General features: G+C 40.7%; 1 protein-coding gene across 2 annotated transcripts; it reads right to left on the bottom strand.

Moving 5' to 3' along the window:
- Nucleotides 1-418: 418 nt before the first annotated feature.
- bbs4 (Bardet-Biedl syndrome 4) lies at nucleotides 419-21,665 on the bottom strand. Of its 2 annotated transcripts, none has more exons than XM_022247733.2 (13): nucleotides 21,365-21,665; nucleotides 16,279-16,351; nucleotides 15,167-15,246; nucleotides 13,458-13,633; nucleotides 11,380-11,506; nucleotides 9,924-10,051; nucleotides 8,551-8,605; nucleotides 7,907-7,975; nucleotides 7,422-7,574; nucleotides 6,769-6,940; nucleotides 5,080-5,149; nucleotides 4,468-4,609; nucleotides 419-2,959 (listed from the first exon to the last, which is right to left on the bottom strand). In XM_022247733.2, the coding sequence occupies exons 1-13, from the start codon at nucleotides 21,398-21,400 to the stop codon at nucleotides 2,726-2,728; spliced, it is 1,515 nt and encodes a 504-aa protein (XP_022103425.1). In that variant the 5' UTR covers nucleotides 21,401-21,665; the 3' UTR covers nucleotides 419-2,725. The 2 variants fall into 2 exon arrangements, with proteins under 2 accessions (XP_022103425.1, XP_022103423.1); XM_022247731.2 differs by having other exon boundaries at nucleotides 16,279-16,354; nucleotides 21,365-21,649.
- Nucleotides 21,666-22,419: the final 754 nt, after the last annotated feature.

Here is a 22,419-nt window from a genome sequence, read left to right as displayed (position 1 = left end):
AAATGCCCTCACCCACAAAAACAAAATGCATGTAACATCAAATTTGTACAAATATTTTACAACTGTCCAAGATCTTTGAGATACATTGAATTAAAGCTTTGATTGCTAATCGTGTTTTGTAGCCCCATGGTGATCCAATGACTTGATGCAAATAAACCATATATCTTCCAACGAAAAAGGGTCATAAAATTATGCCTCCAAGGTGCATTTTTGTCCACATTAAAACTCTCACAAAACCAACAGCAAACTAAATATTCCAGTTCCGCTCACTGCTTTCATTCTTCCTTTTGACATTCCCTCCACAGTAGAAAAATGCAACTCCTGAGTACACACACAATGATAAAGTAAGTTGATTTCATTTCATTTGAAAATACTCTCCGAGATAAACTCCAACTCCAAAGAATACTCAATTCCACACTTTTTCTGTATCTCTCATATGAAACTTTATTCACAATTAGAATTAAGCTTCGTATGTACATTCATAGCCATGAATAACCATATCACAGAAATTTGAGAGTTCCCATGAAATTCAAACCATACATGAAACAGCAACCACAAAATATTTGTAACAAGCATGCTTCACCCAAATATGGGTCATCCAGTCATTGCATATTACCCTGCACTCTTCAACACTAGTGATGGAGTAAATAGTTACCACACCTGTCACTAAATATACAACGTATGTGAAAAATATGTACATGCCTGCGGGTGGGTGCAAATCAAGATTTTCTAAGACCTTCTTGCATAAGTAAATTTGCACAGTTATATCATTCTACCTCCAAAAACTTATATTGTGGAAGTTAAATGCTTTGAGAAAAATAAATTTGCATACAAAAATGAAAGGGAAAAGGCAGAAAAAAATCGCAGGAGACAAGTTTATCCTCATTTCAGATGATTTTCAGAGCATACAGATATATCCAGAGAATTTGAATACAGGTTCCAACTGTTGCCACTATCAACACTGCTGCTGTTCAGGCAAGTTACATGAGATTACTTGAGATCCTGCCAGAGCTTTCTAGAATGTGGGATTCTCAGACTGGCAGAGATTGGCTTTGCAATTAAAAGCTGCTTCATATCTGAAGGAGCTGTTTTGGGTGTACAATGGAAGATGTAAACAAAGTGTAGTTTTTCACTATTACTTGGATGTTCCAAAATGCATTCAGTATATCAATAAGAATGCAGACTAATAACTGTGATACCACAATGTCTATTCTTCAAACAAAATGGACAGAAAGTTTCCCTCGGCACTGGCCCTCCTGGATATTTTGGCTAGAAACGCTGCCACTGCCAGACGCATCATTTTTGCATCATCTGTCAAGGCGACTTCTCTGAAGATTTTAACAAGGTCCATCGGGCCAACTATCCCCAAGGCTGAAAGGACTCAGTCTCCCAGCCTCCATAGGATCCAACAGTGGCGCAGTCCAGTGGGACTACCTCCCATAGGCTAATCATTGGCAGTTACTCCACCCACTTGCACACCTGATGCACAATGACTGGGTTACAGCTAACCACTGATCTGGCTATCTATAAACACAGGCACAGCTGATGTCAAGCATGCCTCAACTCACCTCTGGCAGACATCTGAACACCATTATCCCCCATTTCTTTTGTACACAAAGTCAAAAAACGGCGGTTGCATATCGTATCTTGGACTTGGCTGCTGTGAATAGCCTGTTGTTGTCACTCTGAGCACGGCTCAGGGTGTCAGAATACCGGTATGTAGTTCAATAAGATATCGTACAAAGAGTTCACAAGACTCTTCTGTATTGGTATATACATGTATAGTGTTGGTTGCATGTCAAAAATTGGCTGCGTGCCTCTTTACAAAGTCAAAATTTACGACCACAAATAGTACTGTCAGCAAGCGGTTTATTCAGTTTTGACAACAAATGGCATCAGGAAATGATGGAGAGAACACATAGATTGTGTTTTGCCACCATCTGTGTGAACCAAACCAAAGGCAGTGGCTACTCACGAAGTCACAAAAAATGAAATCATCAGTTTATAGTTACAGCTAGGAAAACATTCACCTGTGTGCTGATTCACATGTAAAACAAAGTCGGCAGCGTGTCAAGTCAACCTTAGTTGTGCCAAAAAATCTGCAGTTTTCTAAATGGTCCCCACTTTGCAGTGTTTGGTGCCGTTCACAGATTTTGCAAAATGTGCGAGACTAAAACAAACCAGTGAGGCAAAAAACGTGTCGTGTGTTTGGTGAATGAACTAGAGATGAATACACCAAAATGCAGGGGCAAAAACCATAAAGATATCCCCAACACCAATGTGTGCAATGATAACCACAAGAGGGCACACATCCCAATAGTAAAGGTTACAACCACAGGGCAGCTTGACCAAAAGGTTCCAGTGTGAGTGCGTTTTGCTGATGGCTAACGTCAGCCCTTGAATTACCTGTAAAACCAAACCGGCCCATCTGAATGTTACTGGATCCTACAAAATGAGGCACAGAGCTATCTATGGCAGTTAGTGTGTTCATGTTTTAATCATAGCAAGCTGAGTCTCTGTTTTAAAGTTGGCCTATCACTCAGTTTGGCAGAATGATAAAAATGGGCAATATTGTTTGAAAAATTTTCAGCAAACCTACTGACTTATACTGTGCAAAAAATATTTTTGAAGTCTTTAACTCAGAAACAGCACAGGAGACCTGTGGCTCTTTTTTTTTTAAATGCTCCCAATGTCAGTCATACACAGGCACCAGAGCCTTTCTTAACTAAGATGGTAGAGCTTCTCTTTCGCTCATGGAGTTGCTATTCCTCTCTGATGCGGCAGGGTCGTGGGTCGGAGGTGAAGGGGCATTCTCCAGGATCTCGGCTGATGCATCGGCGTAGGCCGGTGGGGCGGGCAGCGGTGCAGATGCGGCTGTCAGCTGGCTGGTCTTGTCCTTCCAAACAAGGTTCTCGCCCACTTGCAAGGCTGGCCCTAGCTTACTAGCCGTATCGATGAGCTGCATGGGACGTAAGTAAAATTAACTGATCAGTTAAGCAACAACAACAATCCACCTGTTTCAAAATGTCCCCATCTTTCCAAAACCAGGCTGAAGTGGGCAATGTTGACGTTTGACAATTCGTCTCCCCCACTGCTGATTTTCACACTTCAGAGTGATCCATATTAATATTTTCTCTGCAGAAAACTTTGGCGATTGCAGGCAGTGAAAGTTGTTAAATTTCCATTGCTCCTGAGCATACATTGTACTGGTTTCATTTCCTAGATAACAACTAACAAGCTTTCAGCCTGGTTTTGGAATGGGTGATCACAAACGTCCAGCCTGATTGCTCAAGATTTGGAAAATGATGAAAGAAAGCAGAAGGTAGAAATGTTTGTATGGGGCAGCATGGACAACTGGGATTCAGGCAAAATGGCAGGTACCATGCCGGTGAAAACAGTGACCACGGTGACGTACGCACGCACCAGCCAGTCCAAGGATCAGGCTACACGTACGCACACACTCGTTGCAGTTATTTTCGTCAGTGCGGTGTAGTTGCTACCCACATTTCTGTGAATCTCCCGGATGTCTGCGCTGTGCCATAGAAGGTACAAGTCAGTGCAATAGCAATGCAACATACTGGCCATTAAACTCGATGGCCAGTATGTTAGATACATTAGATACTCCATAAAACCACATTTGTATATTTTCTGGATGCAAAGCAAAAAATAATAGAATCAGTCGTGCCAAAGAATCAGGCCAGCTGAATGTAGCAGAACCCAACATTTCACACAATGTATGAGTTTGTCCTACAATTAATATGATCCTACAGAAATGCCCAATCAGTTAAGAGGTTTCAAGCCACCATTCCATCCGTGCATTTTCAGTTGATCTGAGAACACCGCAGGCAAATTTGTCATCAACCCCAATAGACCTCATTCCACCTGTTGGAAGTGTGAGGACTGTTAGGGTTAGAACAATCAATGGGCAGGTGATATTTCAACGTCTTGGCTCTGCTTACTCTAAGAAATGAATGTTTACCACTAAACCCAGCGTACTACAAACATCCATCCAGCCCCTGAAGATTCAGATTTTCTGCTCCATAAGTTAGAGGATTAGTGTGTCAGGGGTTGAATTTCTTGAAAAAAAAAAAGACCACACCGTCAGCCTCTCATAAAATTTACTAGACCAGAACACACCACATACAATACAGTAAATGTAAAGGTATACTGTGCAATCGCAATTATGTAATACATACGCTTGTACAAAATGTGCACCAACCTTTTACGCAAAAGAAAATGAAGCTCAATTTTTGTTTTCACAAAATTTCAGAATTCACAGAGCACTATGTTACAAACCACTTGAGTGCTAGCCTTGTACTAGTCCATGCTGCAAGACCGACCTTAAAAATCAGTGGCCTCAGTCCATCGTTCCAGTGGTTATATCGAAACCCATGTGCGATGGCAGAATTACTGCAACATAAGAGCCTTGAAAGTAAAGCTAAGTTGAAATGAAGTCAGCAGTCTCACCTCTGGGTCTACATCAACAGTTCCTGCCTCTCTCAGCTTCTGCAAGCTCTGCTCGTATGCACTGAAGTGTTTTGTGGCCCCTTTGCGATCGCCGAGGTTGTAGAGAAACAGGGAGTAGTTCAGAAGGATGCTGGCATCTTTGCTACAAAAGTTCACAGAAGAAATCATTATGTTTTGTTCATCAAGTTGAAAGCCACAATGTGCTTCCATTTTCCAGAGGCTATTTCAGGCTAGGATCATGTGACGGTAGGAAAGAACATTGCACTTGGTCTTACGTGGAGTTTCATGATTTCAGTGAGTAAATTTCTTGTCGCACCAAATTTATCAAACTCTTCATTTTTTTTCCCTCTGAGAAGGCTCCTAGATAATGGATAGCACATACCAAGTTTCCAACCACGGCGTTGATGTCCCAATTTAGTTCAGATAGCAAAGGTTTGCCTATTCACACATTCCCTATAGAGTACCAAAGTGTGACGTCATTTTGAAGTGAAGTGCAATAGAATGGAGTATGCGCACGTGTTGGTTCACACGCTGGTTCTCGCATTAATGCCCTTTACACACATACATACATCTAACCACACTCTGTAGGCCACAGAACTCTCAGTAACTTACGGATCAAGTTGCACAGCCTGTTGGTACGCTTGCTTTGCATTTTCAGTGTCGTCAAGATGTGTCAAGGCAACTGTAAAGAACATGAAGTATATGGGTTCCTTACTCTGAGAACGGCATCCGCCACTTTGTTCATTCGTGACTACACGTGCAAATTTATGAGATTTTGTCGACCACCAAAGCTAATCTCCAAACGACCATTTGTTTTCTGACTTTTTTTGTTTCATTTTTGGCCCTCACTGATTCAAACCATTCTCATAGAGGTGAGAAGGTATGGAATGACCCGGTTGCTGGCTAAATCAAAGCAGGTGCATTGAGCAGAATCGGCCAAGCCCCATAGGGCCACATGTTACTCTGATTCATTTTCAGGTTTATCCAGAAACTATTTTTTTTAAAAACCTGTACATTTCCCTTTTAAACGCCCATATGTAAAAAAAACAGTGCATATTTTGAACCTAAAAGTGCCTGCTGTACGTGCAGCACCATAAATCACTTGAGATCAATGTCAGCCGCAGGCCGAATCACATACACCGATGAACATGTTCAGGTTGGAACTGCATTCATCAGGTGCTCTGTTCTTGAATGATCTGGCCAGGTCATTTTTTAAATTCCAACTTGCTCACTGACTTGAAGTTATCATAAAGAAGCATTAATTTGCACATATGAAGCAAGATATGAGACGGAGAGAACCCTCCTGCTTTGTGTTGGTCACTGTTTCACTGGAATCTGAGGAATTCTTTTCAGACATGGGGGGGTGTTAGATAACAGTAGTCTAGAGTGTGTATAGCGATTGTACATGTTGGGGGGGTACCCCTTGGTCTCATTTCTTGCTGGATATAAATTTGCAAGCTGGCTAGCCTGTCATTCCTCATACAGAGTTTTTGACGCCTCCAGGGCACGAACATGTTGAATTCTCGTGAGTATTTGCAGAACATAATGAAATGAGTACGACAAATTCTGAATGATGTACTCAAACTGCAACGTGTAAGTACAATATAAACAAACAACACACGGCCCGTTTTTATTGGCAGTATGACGCATTAGTGAAAAAGCCTCAATAACATTCATCAGCAGTGCAATGTGCATGCATTTGCATTGTTTATTGATTGTTCTTTGGGGTTTCAGCGTATCTGCTTAGTTGACACATTGTTTTAGATTACAGATAAAGATATTCTCGAGGTCGGAGGTTGTTCCATTTATTGCACTCACGTCTGGGCAAAGGGGCAACTCTCCATTCACTTTGTACAGGGTTTTGCATGCTTTCCTCTTTTTTGGCAGCAATGTGAAAGAAATACCTAAAGCCTTTTCAGTACAGTGCAGGAAATGTTTATAGCGCATAAATAATGAGATTTCAGGCACATTTGATGTAAAGGTTCAGAGTTTGAGTCAATAATTCAGATTTTCCCCATAGACACTATTTTTGCCCCTTTGAGTTTTGAGTGTGAAAGATGGAATAGCTGTCAATTGACCAATCAGAGAGAAGAATCAAGAATCAGTGACATCATCCAGACCTCAAGAATGCAACATGACCCAATTTGGAGTTTCCCATAGGTTTATGCACAAACATGGATGCACCAAGCAGGCTTCACTTTACACAGCAACTTAGTATTCTAGTTCTTCAACGTAGCTCTTTATACAACATGCAGGTCCAATCGATTTCATCGGCAGGCAGCTTTGTTGCCAAAAACGAACCTGCGAGGAGCATGAACAGCTGTCCCATCTTGGGCTTGAGGTTGATGGCCGCGCTGAGGAAGTGAAACGCTGAAGCGTACTGCTGCATGGTGAGGTGGACCAGACCCAGGTTGTATAGGATACGCCAGTCAAATGACGCAAGGTATGCCGCCCTCTTCAGGCAGCTTATGGCCTGCGATGGAAAGATGCCTATTTGTCACTTCTTGTTTGTTTTTTCAGCTAAAAATGAATGACCTGCTGTAGTACAGGACAGAAAATCCCAAACTCGTGAAAGTATGGAATGTGCACATACTGATTTAAGAGTAACCATATCTAAATCCACTAAATCCATTTCAAATAGTAGACCACCTTGAGAAGAAAGCTGCATTTGACCAAACTAACATGCGCAAAATATGAATCAATATATACACAACGAAACAATGGCAACATGTTTGTAAATTTCTATTTCTACGCGTATTTTTATTGGTCTTGTGGTGGTTTCATATCAAAGTTCTAAGGTCTAAGACCAAGATCAGTATGTCTGAGACCATGCATTCTGAGAGCGAGACTGCGCTGAACCAGTCTCAATGGCTACAATACTGATCTGTAAATTAATCAAATCTCCTCTGTGTCAATAGGCCTCTCACTATCTCGGACAGGTGGAACGAACTTACAGCTACGTATTTCTTCTTGCCAAAGAAGCACATGCCGATGTTATTCCACAAGGGGGCACTCTCCGGCACAGCCGAGGCTGCGATGCGGTACTTGGTGAGCGCCACGTCAAAGTCGTTGTGTTGCTGCATCATGCTGCCGGCAGCCAGAATAGCCTGGTGAAGACAAAAATCGGATGATTTGTTAATGACGAGCTGTACAATCCAGGGAAATGGTGTTGTGGCAGTGCCATCTTTCCGCCACAACTGTGTTCCAAGCATGTGAGCAAATACTAAGGGCACAACATTTCGAACCTTTTTCCAATGAATACACACAAAAAATCAACATTTGATATCAATTACAAGACTAGAATTCACTCCCCACATCTGCTGAAAGTGAACGCATTCCAACATTGAAATTCACTGCCAGGTTTCGTGACTTACAGTTACACATCCAGCATTCAATTGAGCTTAGTCCAAGCATGGCAAAGGTACTCGAGGCAGCTTACCTTGACGTTGCTAGGGTCATAGGTCAAGGCATTGCCAAGGTGTTCAAAAGCTCGCTGGTACTGGTTTACCTGTGAAGAAGTCAGTGGTCAAAGCGTCTAAGTAAAACGTTGCTTACAAATGGTTGAGGGCACGTACATATACACACCTGTAGGAGATGCACCACTAGTGTGAAGAAAGTCAGCCTACGACTAAAAACGGCGGGTGCAGAGTGTGTTTGACAAAGTTATTAAATGCATGTGACAGTCTTGTAGTCTTTTACCAATCAAATAGTACAGCTTTTGGACTTTCCACACAATCCCATTCTGACAGTGGCTGATCTAAGGTTATTTAAAAGCAGGAACACGAAACAGGTTCTTGTATACTAATGAACATGGATTCTTAGGCCGTGTCCGAAACGGGCTTCCAGAGCTATGGCTAGGTCTATTGACTGTGCGTCTCCACACATTTCCAATGGAGCGAAGACCTAGACCTAGCTCTAGACAACAGATTCGGATGCAGCCTTAATCTCCTTTAACTGAGCTCGCTTAACTAATTTCTTGTATTACTAAGGCAGTGGTGGCTCGGTTGTTATAAGCCATAACCAAAAACATGAGCAAGACTATGTTATCACTCGCACAAATAATTAAGAGAACCGAGCCTTTACCTGGAGATATAACAAGCCCAGTGTGGTCAACAATTCGGGATTCTCTGGAGAAAACCTGCCAATAATAAAGCCACATGAAAAAGAAAAGATGTTTGTTGCGCTTGCACATTTACCAACTGCTGACGTGGGCTATGATGCTGAACACCCCTAACAATCATAGCACCCATGGCGAAGCTATGCAACCAAGAGACATGCCCCTGTCTTGAACCTTCACTGTCTTTTCTTCATCTAAGGTGTCTCAAATTCAGTCAAAACAAGGAGTGCGACAGAAGGTTGTGTGACCCATATGGACTTGGTACATGTACATCACTGAATTGATTTAATCATGTTGGTCACACAAGCCTTGCTCAAAAGAAATATCTTTACATCTTAAAAGCAATTTTTGCAGTCCCTGGCTCCGGTTTTGTCTGCAGGGGAGGACTAATCTATGATATCCCAATGTGAGATGCACAAGGATAGGGGTACTTTGCATTTGTATTGCCTGGTCACATGACTGTTCTCGGCCAATGAAAGGACGTGTAGAAGTTTTCAAGATATAACAACTGTAAATATGTAACCTGACACATTATTGACCAAATTAAAGAATGATGCAGCTAATGTGCTATCAATACAACTATGAGGCCGCATCTGAAAGCGGCAAAGCTGTCTGCACTGTTTCCCTGTTGAGATTCTTGATGGAAAAAACTACAGCCATCATCATAGCTATGAACAGTTAGACTGCAACCTACTATTCACATATACAAAGTAGGTCAATGAGGTCAATCAATAATGTACATTTATGCACCCAAAGGGATTGTGTAAGACCACAGATGCAGGGGGGCATAGCTAGACGTGCACTATCATGACAACGTAACCTTGGTAACTGAATGATGCCATTCCATGTGTTTTATAGCACACCACTGCCCAAACACAATGTAAAATAAGAAAAGTGCCCGATCGGTACAACATTTCAGAAATTATAGGCACAATGTCTTGACCTGCCTAGTTTATGTTGACGTGAATTTCACGCACTGGTGTACATAAGTGGACCCTACATGGCTGTGTGTTACAACATGGGTTAGTTCTCTACCGGTTAACCCTGTCATAATGTATACAGAAATATGATTGAAACAAATTAAAAGTGTCATCTCATTCAAACACTACTTCTTGTAAGCCTGAAGAAACCTGTAGAGAGGAGACAATGAGAAGCAGTTACAGTTTTAGAGGTGGGAGGAAAACCCCAGAGGAATATTCTGGGTACAACCCACGAAATCAGGTAGGGACTGAAAACCTAATCCACATGTGGACCGGGTGAGGATTTGAACCCGGACCGCAGAGGTGGAAGGCAAGGAAAGAACCACTATTCCAACCTGACTGCATATTTAGTCACTCACTCAATGGCTCGCTTGTAGACATCGATGGCCATGTGGATATCCCCTTCCATCAGATAGATCTTTGCTAGCATGATGTAGGACAGATCATGCCGGTTAAACTGGATAGCCTGCTTTAGCAACTCTTTGGCCTGCAAAACACACAAGAAACTCACAAGAATCAAGTTTGGCCACAGGCAAAGTCTCAACACCAAGCACGAGCTTGCTGTTTTCAAATCTAGATGAGAAAAATAAAGATAATCATAACAGAGAATCTTGTTCTGCACAACTACACAAATAAAACCCTGAGGTACCCAGCTTTATAAGATGCTTTGGAAAATGAAGATGCTTAGATTGCTGGACTCTCATCTCAAACAAGAGTAATTTAACTTCGTCCAGTTTAACCGCAATGGGTTAAATACATTTTACACGACTTAATGAACCCACCAGAGCCAGTCAAATTTCCTTGATGACAAACCCACTTTAGCCCCGCATACTACAAAACTGAATTAAACCAGTTCAGTATTTCAGCTGTCCGTATATACACTTCAGGATAAAAGATTTTCCTTTTGTGGTAAACAGTCACCATACCAAAAATAAAATCAAGTACAAATGAATGTAAAGAAACATTCTCATTTTAAAGTCAGAACAAATTTTAAAAACTTGAGGCAGCACCTTTTTTAAAAGACACTGTGGAGCTTTCAAAGTCTGTACATGCAAACCTTAAGTTAAAATCTCCTTCACTTTGATTGGATAAGAACTGCAACTTGCGGATTTGGTTACCGTGACGATATACATGTACATGTAGGATTGTCTACATTTACCTACTGCATTTATCCCAAAGTAAAAAATTGTCCAAAATTGTCGTACACATGCATAATTAGAATGCCATAATGGCGTCTGCCTAAACAAAGAAAACATCGCCTCAACTCCAGAACAGCAAGTGTAAAGTTAAACCTCTCTAATAAGTTGGGTTTACCTTCTGGTGACTGTCAAAAACCCAAAAAAATGCTAAAAATACACAAAAACGTTAACAACAGGGTGCGATTCTTCTAGATAAATATTTCCACACGTCGTATGTTAGCAAGTACCCAAAAATGATGTTCTGGGGCACTAACCCGATGGTATTATTCCACAACGAACGTAATATTTTCAGCCCAAAATACAGACTTTTTAAAATGAGAAGATACCACAACCAGTCTTCTGGGACTTTACAAAATGTTGACCCTAGGTGTTGTTTGTTCAAGGTTTGTGGAACATTTCTTGCCGCATCATCGTTTTTTGGCAATTACAAGACGACATCCCACAGTGACAGTTGTGGGGCCCAAAGCTACTTGAGTATGAATTTCGGCAAGTATAAATGTCGTGCAGCACTACTGTACGTGCAGAATTTTGCAAGACGATACTACCTCTGTTAATGACACAGGCAATCAAACCGCCACCCAGGGTGAAGTAGTTGGCGAGTCTTAGACCAGTTTACCTTCATGTACTCCTTGAGGTACATGTAGCACACGCCTTGGTTGTGACTTATCTCCCAGTCGCGACTGCTCATCCGGGCAGCTTCTGAATACACATCAATGGCTGCCTTGTGTCTGCCCAGGAGGAACCTGCCGAACCAAACAAGTGTAGACAGAAGAACATGTGCTTGATAGCTGCAACACTTGTAAAATGGTAGCTGGCCTTAGTAGGGAAGTGGCTAAGACTGGGGAAGTTTAAAAGCTTTGATTCTTTCATACGGAATTTTCCTAAATCCTTGAAAATCCTCCACAGGAAACAACTTTCTACTGTAACACTCTGCAGGCATCTCTGCCTTCCTCAATCCAGCAAAATCCTCTGAAACCTCCTGGTGGATTTTGAAGGATCTGACAAGGCTAAGATTTTAATCTTAACGCTCCCCAGTCACTTTTGTTAGGAAGCTGCCTGAGTCCTTCAAAATCTGCCACTGGTGCTGCCTCTCAACATTGCTCAACTTCAATGATGTCTTGCTGTTCTATTTAGCCTACTAAACTTCCATATAAGACTTAAAGGTTTTTCATGGTGAAAGAAACTAGATCTATAGTAAAGATTGCGGTAACACCATGTATTTATCTCTTCTTTGAGTATGTGTGGTTCTGAGAAGAACCGGGGAATAACTCGACGTTTCGAACAGTGTACTCTGTCCGTCTTCAGGAGACTGCCTGAAGTCTCCTGAAGACTTCCATCATTAGTAACTATGGGTGGATCCAGCGACATTTCACTGGACATTCCAGATGGCCCCTTGTACTGGTGGAAAACGTAATGGGTTTTGTATGAAGCAACTGACATGCAACAGTGGCTCCGTACAATAGTTATCCCAATGCTAACAGCCATTGATGGGGGCCAACGGAAATAACCAGTGATGGATTAATCAAGGTCACCAGATTTATCAGTACTGGAATACACATGTACCTGCAGCAATGCAGTCCGTCATCACTTCTCTTTTCACAATGAAACTTAGTGGGAATTTCATTCTCAAGATACACATAAAAAGGCCAGTGCTTAATTATTTTTTAGAGATAGGTGTAGATGGATGAACTGTAAACTGTAATGGGAATGTAAAACAACTTCTTAGGTATAACACTCCGATTGAACTAGAATACTGAGAACAAGCACTAAGTATACGGTGTCATGAACAGGGGTGTAAGTTACCACTTCAAATTAAAGCTGAAAACAGCTAGTAAAAAGCTGAAACGTAAAAAGTTCCCATACTTTTGCACAGACCAATTGTACAAAAAAGCTGAAATTTAGGGTCAACAAACATCTAAAAAAAACCACTGAAACGAGCTAAAAAGCTGCATTCTCACACCTCTGCATGAACAATACATGTACCTTGGTGTAAGAGCAAAAATTAAGTTCTCTTGACGTAAAGTACATCGTGAAATAGATTACTCCTTTCAGAAACATGATGAGTTCCCTTTGAAAATCACTATGTTCCTGCTATACTTCAGTAGGAATGAGGCTAAGTAAAGCATGTAGAGGCATTGAACCATACACTTTTCCCAAGCTGTTTCCAGTAGGAACAGATGATGTGCTCAATTGGAACAGGCCGCATTCGTTGGAGTGGTTTTGTTGGAATGTCCTGCCACATTCCAACTTCTTCAACCACTTGCAATGGTATTCTTCCTCAGGTAAGGGAATCAACAACAAGACGATATCACAACCACAGTCCTTTCAAAGTTTAGGTCCACAAATCCTTACCCTTGATTACCATTTGTTCCACATCTGTGCAACAATATCTTACCAGATCGTTACTCTGTTAAAAATCTCTAAGACTACATCATGGAATGATATTTGTTACAATGTCCAACCATGGCCAAAGACTGCTTGAGGGCTCTACACATGCTCATCAAACTCCAGTTCAGTACAGACATCAACCAGTACAATTACACAGAATTTTGACAGAATGCATTTTTTAAATGTCTCCTGCATTTCGCCACAGGGAATCATCATTGCCATCATCTGGTGCGAAGTGGTTTAACAGTGAGACATCACTGCCAAACACTTCTAATGGTCACCAAAGAGAAAGCCACTTTAACTTACAGGGACCTTGCGACCTGCTTGAGGTTGTCAGGGTTCTGGGCATTGATGAGGGAGCAAGTCTGGAAGCATTCCAGAGATTCCTGGATGCGTCCCATCTGGCGCAGGATCAGAGCCTGTACGTACAGCGGGTACTCACACATGCCACTGGTCTCGGCAACCTGCTCCTTAATAAGCATCTGTCAAAAACAAAGAAATAATGTAAATGGCATGTCTACTGAACTTGATGTACAAGAATTTCTAAGTGGAGAAAAGTTCTTGCACTGAGGTAACTGTGCAATGTCAAATATCTTTGGTCACATGCTGTACCTTTAACGTGTGTAAACCAAAAGTGTTACATCCCAACTGTGGCATCTGTCCCAACCGCAGTTGGGCTAATACCAAGTGTGGTGCTGCACCATGTGCACCGTGGTGTGTATGTCAGTGCATGCCACAGTGTGTGTCATCCATCACTAGACTACACATCGGCAACCCGTACCAACAGAATCTAGTTTTAGTTTGTGCCATGGAAGAAATGTCAAATCAGCACATACACATACATGTATTCAATGAATTTTGCTCGGTGAGACCAGCCAGCAATGCAAAAGTTGAAGAAATGGTTTTTGTCAAAATTTTGTGAGTACAGTTGGGGTGTTACGAGTGGTACTATCCCACACAACTACATCAATTTACTAGGGCGCCAACTCATCACTGCACGCACAAAATCTGGATGCCTCCCAAGTGCAGACATTTCGAATTCATGTGCTTATTTGACATTTGTGAAACGTCATGGGATGAATTCCGACATGCAAGTAAAACAAACACGAGTAACATACATGTATGATACCTCTTCCATCATACCAGTAAGTACATGTACATGTATGACCCATTTGAAAAAAAAATCAGAAAATCCACATAATCAATCCACATAAAAATTACATTTTTAAACAAACAAAAAAATGAAACGCCGATTTATACTGATTCTACGCTTCGGTTTTTGACATATAAGCTTTGTGGACACATCACTTTAAAATACAGACACAGATAGACTAAAAATAGACCCCTTGCAGCTTGGTATTCGATAATGGTTCCCTTCGCATGGCAAGTGTGATGGTAAGAATTACTGCATGAGGTGACAGTTGAAACGGACTATTCCACGAGGCAAATGCAATTATTCTTACCATTGCACAAATGCGAAACATTCAATATTCATTTTATACAACACCTGTGTAAATCTTCGTCATGTGATTAAATCTGAATACAGCTTAATTAATTAATTGAATTCGTAAATTTTTTGATGATCAGAGCTTGTTTAATTGTTTGGCAGCATTTCATCTGTTTCCTTATGTTGGCAACATCGGCATTATTTACAAAAACAAGTTCTCGAAATTATTTCATTGCATTGTGAATGGTGGAGCTTGATGGTCACTTGTCATTTTGCTATAAAGAAACCTGCACTACTAAAAGCTGCAGTGCAATCAATCTGGAGGCCTGTGTTCGTTATTCGTTTCTACTGCACAGTTGTTAAAAATTTTTGCACTCTGTGTGCATGCGGTGCACGTTGTGTACATGCTGTGTGTTGGTACAAATATACAAATAATTCAATCCTACGCGTTAAACGATCCATCAATCAGATGATGGGGATTTATGCAGGTGTTGTGTAACTGAGCTAAACAAAGCCCACGGGCCAGCTACCTGCTTGATGGGGAAAGCAACCTCAGCTGCCTACGTACCTTGCACACCTCATATTCCTTCCTGACATAATGCAGGTGGATTAGCCAGTTGCGTCTCTCAAAGATTGGCAACTCTGGGGCTGCAGCATTCAACCAGTGGTTGGAAAAATAAGAAGAAAATACTGAATAACATGTGACATGGTCAATGCCTCATCTAACCACCATAGTTTCAACCTGTCCTCAGGACACGCAAAAATTATTCCATAGATTAGGGTACGCATTTTTTTGCTTGTACAAAATTAAAAAACTCCTAATTTACATATACATATGTACATGTACAGTGTACATGTATACATTTTCACAAATCTTTTTCACTAAGAAGTATTTGTTTCATACATTGTTCGGACATGTTGGAGTTGACAGGCAGTTTTTAACACTGCACATAAAAGAACTGGCAAATTTTAAAATCCTACATGAAACACTGGATTGTGTACACTTTTGTAATGAAAAAAATATTGATTTTTAAGATATGGCAGCCAAAACAGGAGGGAGCAGCCTCTTTGGTCGAGGACATCACATTTTTATTTCAACATTTGAAACTTCTTCCAAATAAAAACAGTTCCTTCCTACTGTGGCTGCCATTTCTCAAAAAGGCACAGGGGCAACTCGTGACTGAAGTTGTAATTGGCTTGCTTACATGTAATTCACCTGCAAGACATTTCGCAATGCCCAACTGATTTTACACTTAGAAAAAAAGTTAAAACAATAAGACTTTAAAACCTCCTTCAGGCCTGTTTGATATTCCGAGTTCCAGGTAATAATTCAATCTAATCTGGATTTCAATAATTAAGAAGTTATAGAGTTTCACTGCACACACCCTTAGTTTAATTTCTTTGCTTAAGTATTCCACTTTTCAGTTTTATTTCAGTCTTATTCAACTTCTGACCTGAGTAACCCGCTATCAGACTGAGGCCGTATCCGAAATGGACTTTCAGAGCTCTGACTACATCTCTTGTCAGCGCACTTCCACGTATTTCCAACGGAAGGAAAATCTAGACCCAGCTCTAGGAAACAGATTCGGATGAAGCCTGAATCCTGTCAGTTTGTAAGAAAGAGAAACCCTGAATGACGTCCAAGAACTTGATTGGGCTGATGTAACATGCACCAAGTACCTTTTTTGGGTCTGGCTTTTGGCTGAGCTTTTACGGGCTGTTTGACTTCATCATGATTCTGGCCACCTTCAACCTGCTGAGGGAAAGCATCATCACGTACATTTATATTACTGTTCAATTTGTTAGTCCTTTGATCACACGCTTTTTTAATTAATTAATGACTGCTCTTTGAATGCGGGAATTTAAATCCACGATTTCCACTAGGATCCACTCCAGGAAAGAATGCTGCATCCTGACTCCATCTCTGCAGTTGTGTATGAAGTTTACCCAGAATCAAGAAAATGTTCGAAGCATTTCCAAACAAAATTGGAACTAATTTCTTGGTCCCAGGTTCATGTCGCTTCAGCATTTCTGTACTGACTGATGATGCAACTTTCTTTCATTTGTGGATAGCACAGCATGACAGAGCAACTAAGCAGATATTTTAAAAAGGGATGGATTTTCTGGACTCTTTGCTCATTGCAGGGGTGTGAGAGGAGCACAAAAAATAGCTGAAATTACAAGCGTGAAGCATAAAGCATCCGGCTCTCAAAAAATGGGTAATAAGTCACCAGATTCAGGTTATGAGTTTTTGATACGGCTGGATTCTATACATCAAAAGCTACAATTTGATATGAATGACCCCTGTAGTGCACTGCGTTCCGGAGATATATAGACGTTTGTATATCCACATTTTCGGATTCAATAAAACCACTCTTTGAGAAAAAGCTCATAAAGCGTAGCAATTGGAAACACAATGCTACATGTATATACATGTACATGTAGGGTTTCTTAATGAATGATCAATTTTTCGTCTTTAGTCTTCAGTATCCATGTTTGCAGTCACAAATTCTGAAAATATAAAGATTACAGCAGCTACTAAAGGAAAAAACACAAAATCACATACTGGGAGTATTTGAAGAAATTTTGCCCTCTCCAAATAGAACAGGCCATTAGGAGTGTTTTGGCATTGCGTGACTTAGTACTCTTTTTTGCAGAGCAAATTAGGGGTCCTAAGCGTGGATCCATCTTCAAAGAGTTGTTCCCATTAGAAGACGCAATAATGACAACATGCTATGCTTGGAAAAGGACGAAAGTGGCATCCTGAAGTCATTGCATCTGATAATTTGACTCACAGAAAAGACATAGTCACTGCATAGTGCATACAATGATACTTTGTTAGAGGTATCCCTTCACAGTGCAATGAAGTCTCTATCTGGACCAATAGGACAATATCCCAGTTTAAGAACAATTAAATGTGGGGCTTATGTACATGTACATGTGCATTGCAACCAGTAGCCCTGTTCTTGAGAAGGAGCATACATGTACATGTAGGCATGATACATGTAGAATTGATAGGATGGGCAAGCCTGTTTTGTGGGGTACACTCTTTGTACAGGTGTACATGTACATGTACTTGTATGATTTAGCATAGTAAAAATGTATATACACTGTCATCTGCTTCCACACCAAGCTGTTTATTAGTATTAAATCATTATAAAATCGTCAATATTCCTTAAATTATGTAACATGAACAGTTGCATGATACTGCTGCTGTTGACAGAAAATTAATCACTTTTGTGTTAAAGTGTTGGTACCATTAACAAGTGTTATGTATCTAATGTTTAAAGTCAGTCACAGTAATGTTAGTCACAGAGATTAATTTGCATATGTTAAAATATTCATAAATTTTTTTTTCTCCTCTTACCACAAGTGTCAGTTACCCCATAAGCTGTAATCTTTACACGGAACTAGATCTGTATCTTGTTTAACATTTAAAAATATGTTCAACATTTTTTGGTTGTGCCACTTTTTGTAATGTCAGTCACAGAGGTGAACAAGCCACCTAGTCAGAAACGCTGAACATGAAATTTTAAAGTTTCAATACTGAATTGTGTTTTCAGGTCCAAGTATCCCCCATGCCAAACATTGTTCAGCTGGCCAGAGCTGGTTGGATATTGAAAATCAGTAAAAAACGTAATGTCAGTCACGGAGGAATTGCCCATGTCCGAAAATTTTTTGAAATCTTGTAAAAATAAGAGAGGCATTGGAGGCAATTGCCTTGGTGCCCGTGCCTCAAACAATGCCTACTGAAGTGTCCCCATTTCTTGTACGTGTACAAAAATGACAAGAGCCAGTTCCCTTTACAGATGAGAAATTGCCTTGCCCTTTCAAGAACAACGTTCCTGCCCTGTATCCACTGCCTTTGTTGCAGGGCATACAAGTATATTGCACTTGCTGTAACAATATCGATCCACACACTATTCATGTGCATGTACATGTATGATCACCTCTTCCACTTAGTTTGTTCATATGCGCTAAAATTCGGCAAAGTTTTGGTCACTTTCTGATGCTTGTTAAAATGGCAAAGCCAGCCAGCAAACGACTATACCAAATTCAATCTTTGGGGATCTTCCGCACAGTCTTAAGTTTGCTGAATTCATACCAGAGAAATATAATCAGGTTTCAGATTATACATTGTGATGGGTTTCTTGTTAATCACAAGAGACATTTGGGGGAAATGGGGTGAAAGATGTCTGTGTATGGTACATTTCAGAACGAAAAAATGGGTATTTTAAACTTGAATTGTTCTCCTGTTTTTCCACACATGCTGCATATCTTAATAACTGAAAGACGGTGTTTGAAAAATGTTACCATGTTATTTTAAAGCTATTGCGAATTGTCAATTTCAATTTTGGCTGTCAACCGATCAGTCATGATTTGTGTGCACATGTGCACCCTCGTACTGTACATGTACTCCATCAATGCACTATTTGGAAAGAATTCCATATACGAAGTTCACTTTTTAGGAGAAATTTTTGCTCCAGGACAGATTTAAAAAGGGGCGACATTTATTTTTGGGGGATAGAGATGTGAAAGGGGGTTCAGTAACTTAGGGGGACAGGTTTAAAAAGAAGGGGCCCCCACGCAATAAAACGGCAAAAAAGTGAGTCCTTTTGCCGTTCTTTTTTTCCCCTACTATATCGTCTACCGTTTCCTCTTCCTTCACTATCCCGTCCTTTTATTTCTCCACAGTTTTCCTGTCATTAGTACAAGGATTATTACAGTTAGTATACACATTTAATACATTTAATCCAAATTGTGTCGTAAAGGGGAAGCGAACCTGCAATGAAGAGAACTGTTAGGTATAGAAATACAGCAGTCTAACTGACCACGCCACACGAGCGCTTGTTGCCGGAGGAACTCGATATGTTCCATATAAAGTTACGGTTGAATTAAGGAGAGGTCACGATGAGGTCAAGATGAATATTTAAAAAAATTAAATATTTATGAAACTGAATATGTAATTATTCACGAATATTTGTATAAATTAGAATATTTGAATATAAATAAATGTGGCTATCCGTTGTTAATGTAAGTAGGTTGTGCCAAAGGAAATCAACTAGGTAAGGTACATGTCTGAGCACAATTGACTGTATGACGTGAGTTATCTCTGTCGTATTATGTAAACCAAAAGAGAAAGAACAAGTAGAAATGCAGTCGGCCGTACGAAAGAAGGAATTTCGTTCCAATGCTGTATAAGAACTCAGGCTAGGTGGAGTCTTGCTTCATCCATTAGCAATACATGCACTATGAGCGAGAATTGGAGTCTTACGCGCAATTGGTGAGAGAGGTGACTATCCACACAGTGGAAGCGACCAGTTTGGGTTCTACCTGGCCGAATACATGTGGCGCTGCCGACATGCAGGAGTAGACCACTTCAATCAAATCTTTAAGGATGTTCTTCTCCTGTACAAGCCTCCCCTCACATTTTAGAGCGCAGATAGCCACACAATAATCTAAAGACAGGTTTCAGCTCCCTTTTCCCCTTCCCTCTGTATAAATATAGAAAAAAACTCCTCCAACTGACAAGCACTCTCTAAAAGAAATTTGTCCCTTTTTTTCCTTCTAAACAAATTGTCCAACTTACAAACTGTCTGTAAAAGAAATTGGGCCCCTTTTTTCCTTCTAAAGAAATTGTCCAACTTTAAAATTGTCGCAAAACACGCACTATTTTCCCCCAAGTAAAAATTGTACATGTACATGTACAGTAGGGCACATTGCGCAGCATTTTGTGAACTGTGTAGATCCATCCAGACAGATGACGGCCCTCTGCACTCCTCGTGTTGCGGATTCATGCATAAAATTACCTCAATGCTTGTGGCAGCCCAACCCCTGTTACATAATGGTTCTTTCCGGATATGATTCGGTTCATGCGCACACGTCGTGCGCATTCGCCATGTTCTTCAGAAGCAAAGATGGCCGCCTGTCGATGTAAACCTGGTCCATGTGTAGCTCCAAAAGTGTGCCCAAAACTCCATATTTCTGTCCTATGATGTTCAGCTCTTCAATGCCTATTGGAATCGTCTTCATTCAGCGATCATAGTAAGGATACTTTTGTAGTAATTACGCGATATTACAGTGAACTTCGTATATGGAATTCTTCCCCTTGAAAATACTACACATGCATGTACTACATGTACGTGACTACTGATGTTTTTATCGGGTCTTAATTCACATGGCTTTTTATTCATTTGTTTGGATAACCTGGAGAAGTTATTTTAAAATGGGAAAGACCATTGCCAAATTTTATTTCAAATTTGATATGTTTATTTTTTTAAATTCCTTTTCCAGAATTTGTTTCAAATTTTGTCTAACTGGGCTCATTATATTACGGTGGTTTAATGTTGTCCGATCAATTTGTAGTTATCAGAATATCTCCATGAACTTTATTTGTTTGTGTTTTGTTAAAAATAAATTACGGAAAGAAGTATCGTTAATCATGTTAATGGTGTCCGACGTCCCGTTGCCTGTCTCGAAATCCACAGTAAAGTGATCGAGTGTGCATGCGGTAACTCTCAACTAAGTGGTGCACAAGGGCATGGACATGACAGTGAACATACGTATATTTTTACACCTCGTGCAATACATTCCAGTATCTCCCTCATAGGCCTACTATCGAAGGCAAAATCATCATGCATCCAACATCTGGCTGTGTGTTGTCAATGTAAACAAACTGTGGCTGGTGGCTAGCCTACGGCGTACGCCGTAAAGGGTGAACGCTGACAAGTGAATTGTGCCCAGAAATTAATTTAATTAGAGTTACCTTCATGGCATCGTCCAAAGAATTGCCGTCGGCCATTACTGGGGTAGTCACCGTTTTTCTCGCAAATTATTGGGAGTGCACTGAGGAGACAAATATTCCTGAATCCTGACGCTCCATCATCTTGAGCTGGAATTCGATTCGCTGGCTACCACATCGCAAGTACATTTTTCTGTACTGGTAACGCTCGTGGCTGGTACTCGATAATACTTGCGACAAGTTCCTAGCCTCTGTATGTAATACAAAACGGTACGTGATGTACACATGTGGGGCTCTGTCTTTAGGTCGAAAGTGCTGCCGCATATCTGCACCATTTGTACTTCGGGGTTAATTCCACCAAATGGTTGTTTTCTGCACGCGGGCTCATTAATACTTTTTGATCCCACGGGACTTTTACAATGAGACAAGCCATAATCAGGAGGGCTCATAGAAATATTTTCTATAAATCCCGAATTTTGGACTGCTAGTTTCCAGTTCGGGGTATTTCTTTCAGAAAAAGCCCCAAATTTTGGGCCTATTTTGGTAGAGGCGGGCGGCTGATTAAGAAATGAGCGCTTAGTTTTACTGCTATTTTGGCACGGATTTTGAAAAAAAGGAGAAAAGATTCAAGAAGAAATCGCCCCTGGACCAGTACGGGACGTGTGTGCCCCAAATTTACTTGTTCGCATGGAAGACAGACCTGGGGCCCAAGATTTAAACAGCCTGTTAAATCACGTGACCTGTAATGGGTCTCAAAAATCAACAAGCATCGCATACTCCCACAGAATAAAGGTGCACGGTTACTTACAAAGGAAAGCCGACGCTTGGTACTGCATGTGCTTACCCACGTGCTGAGTTAAGTTGAGTCTCTTATACCCCAATCAGGTGGCGGAATCCGCCCCTCTCCAACATTTTTTCCCGATGATCACCGCAGTGCATTTTTTAGAAGCTGAGACATAACGAGTTTCAAAAGTAGCTTTTTGAAGTCATTTAAAATCAATTTTGTGAAAATCGATCATAATGTTCTCGTGCAGAGCCCATTGTTCTGAAACAGGTCAGCAAAATGTATATTTTTTCCA

The sequence above is a fragment of the Acanthaster planci genome, linkage group LG06 (genome assembly GCF_054643075.1).
Source record: "Acanthaster planci isolate LZ-2023a linkage group LG06, COTS_SCS, whole genome shotgun sequence".
NCBI classification, from domain to species: Eukaryota; Metazoa; Echinodermata; class Asteroidea; order Valvatida; family Acanthasteridae; genus Acanthaster; species Acanthaster planci.
The sequence above is the reverse complement of the archived record's forward strand: the minus strand, read 5'-3'. Positions and strand labels throughout refer to the sequence as shown.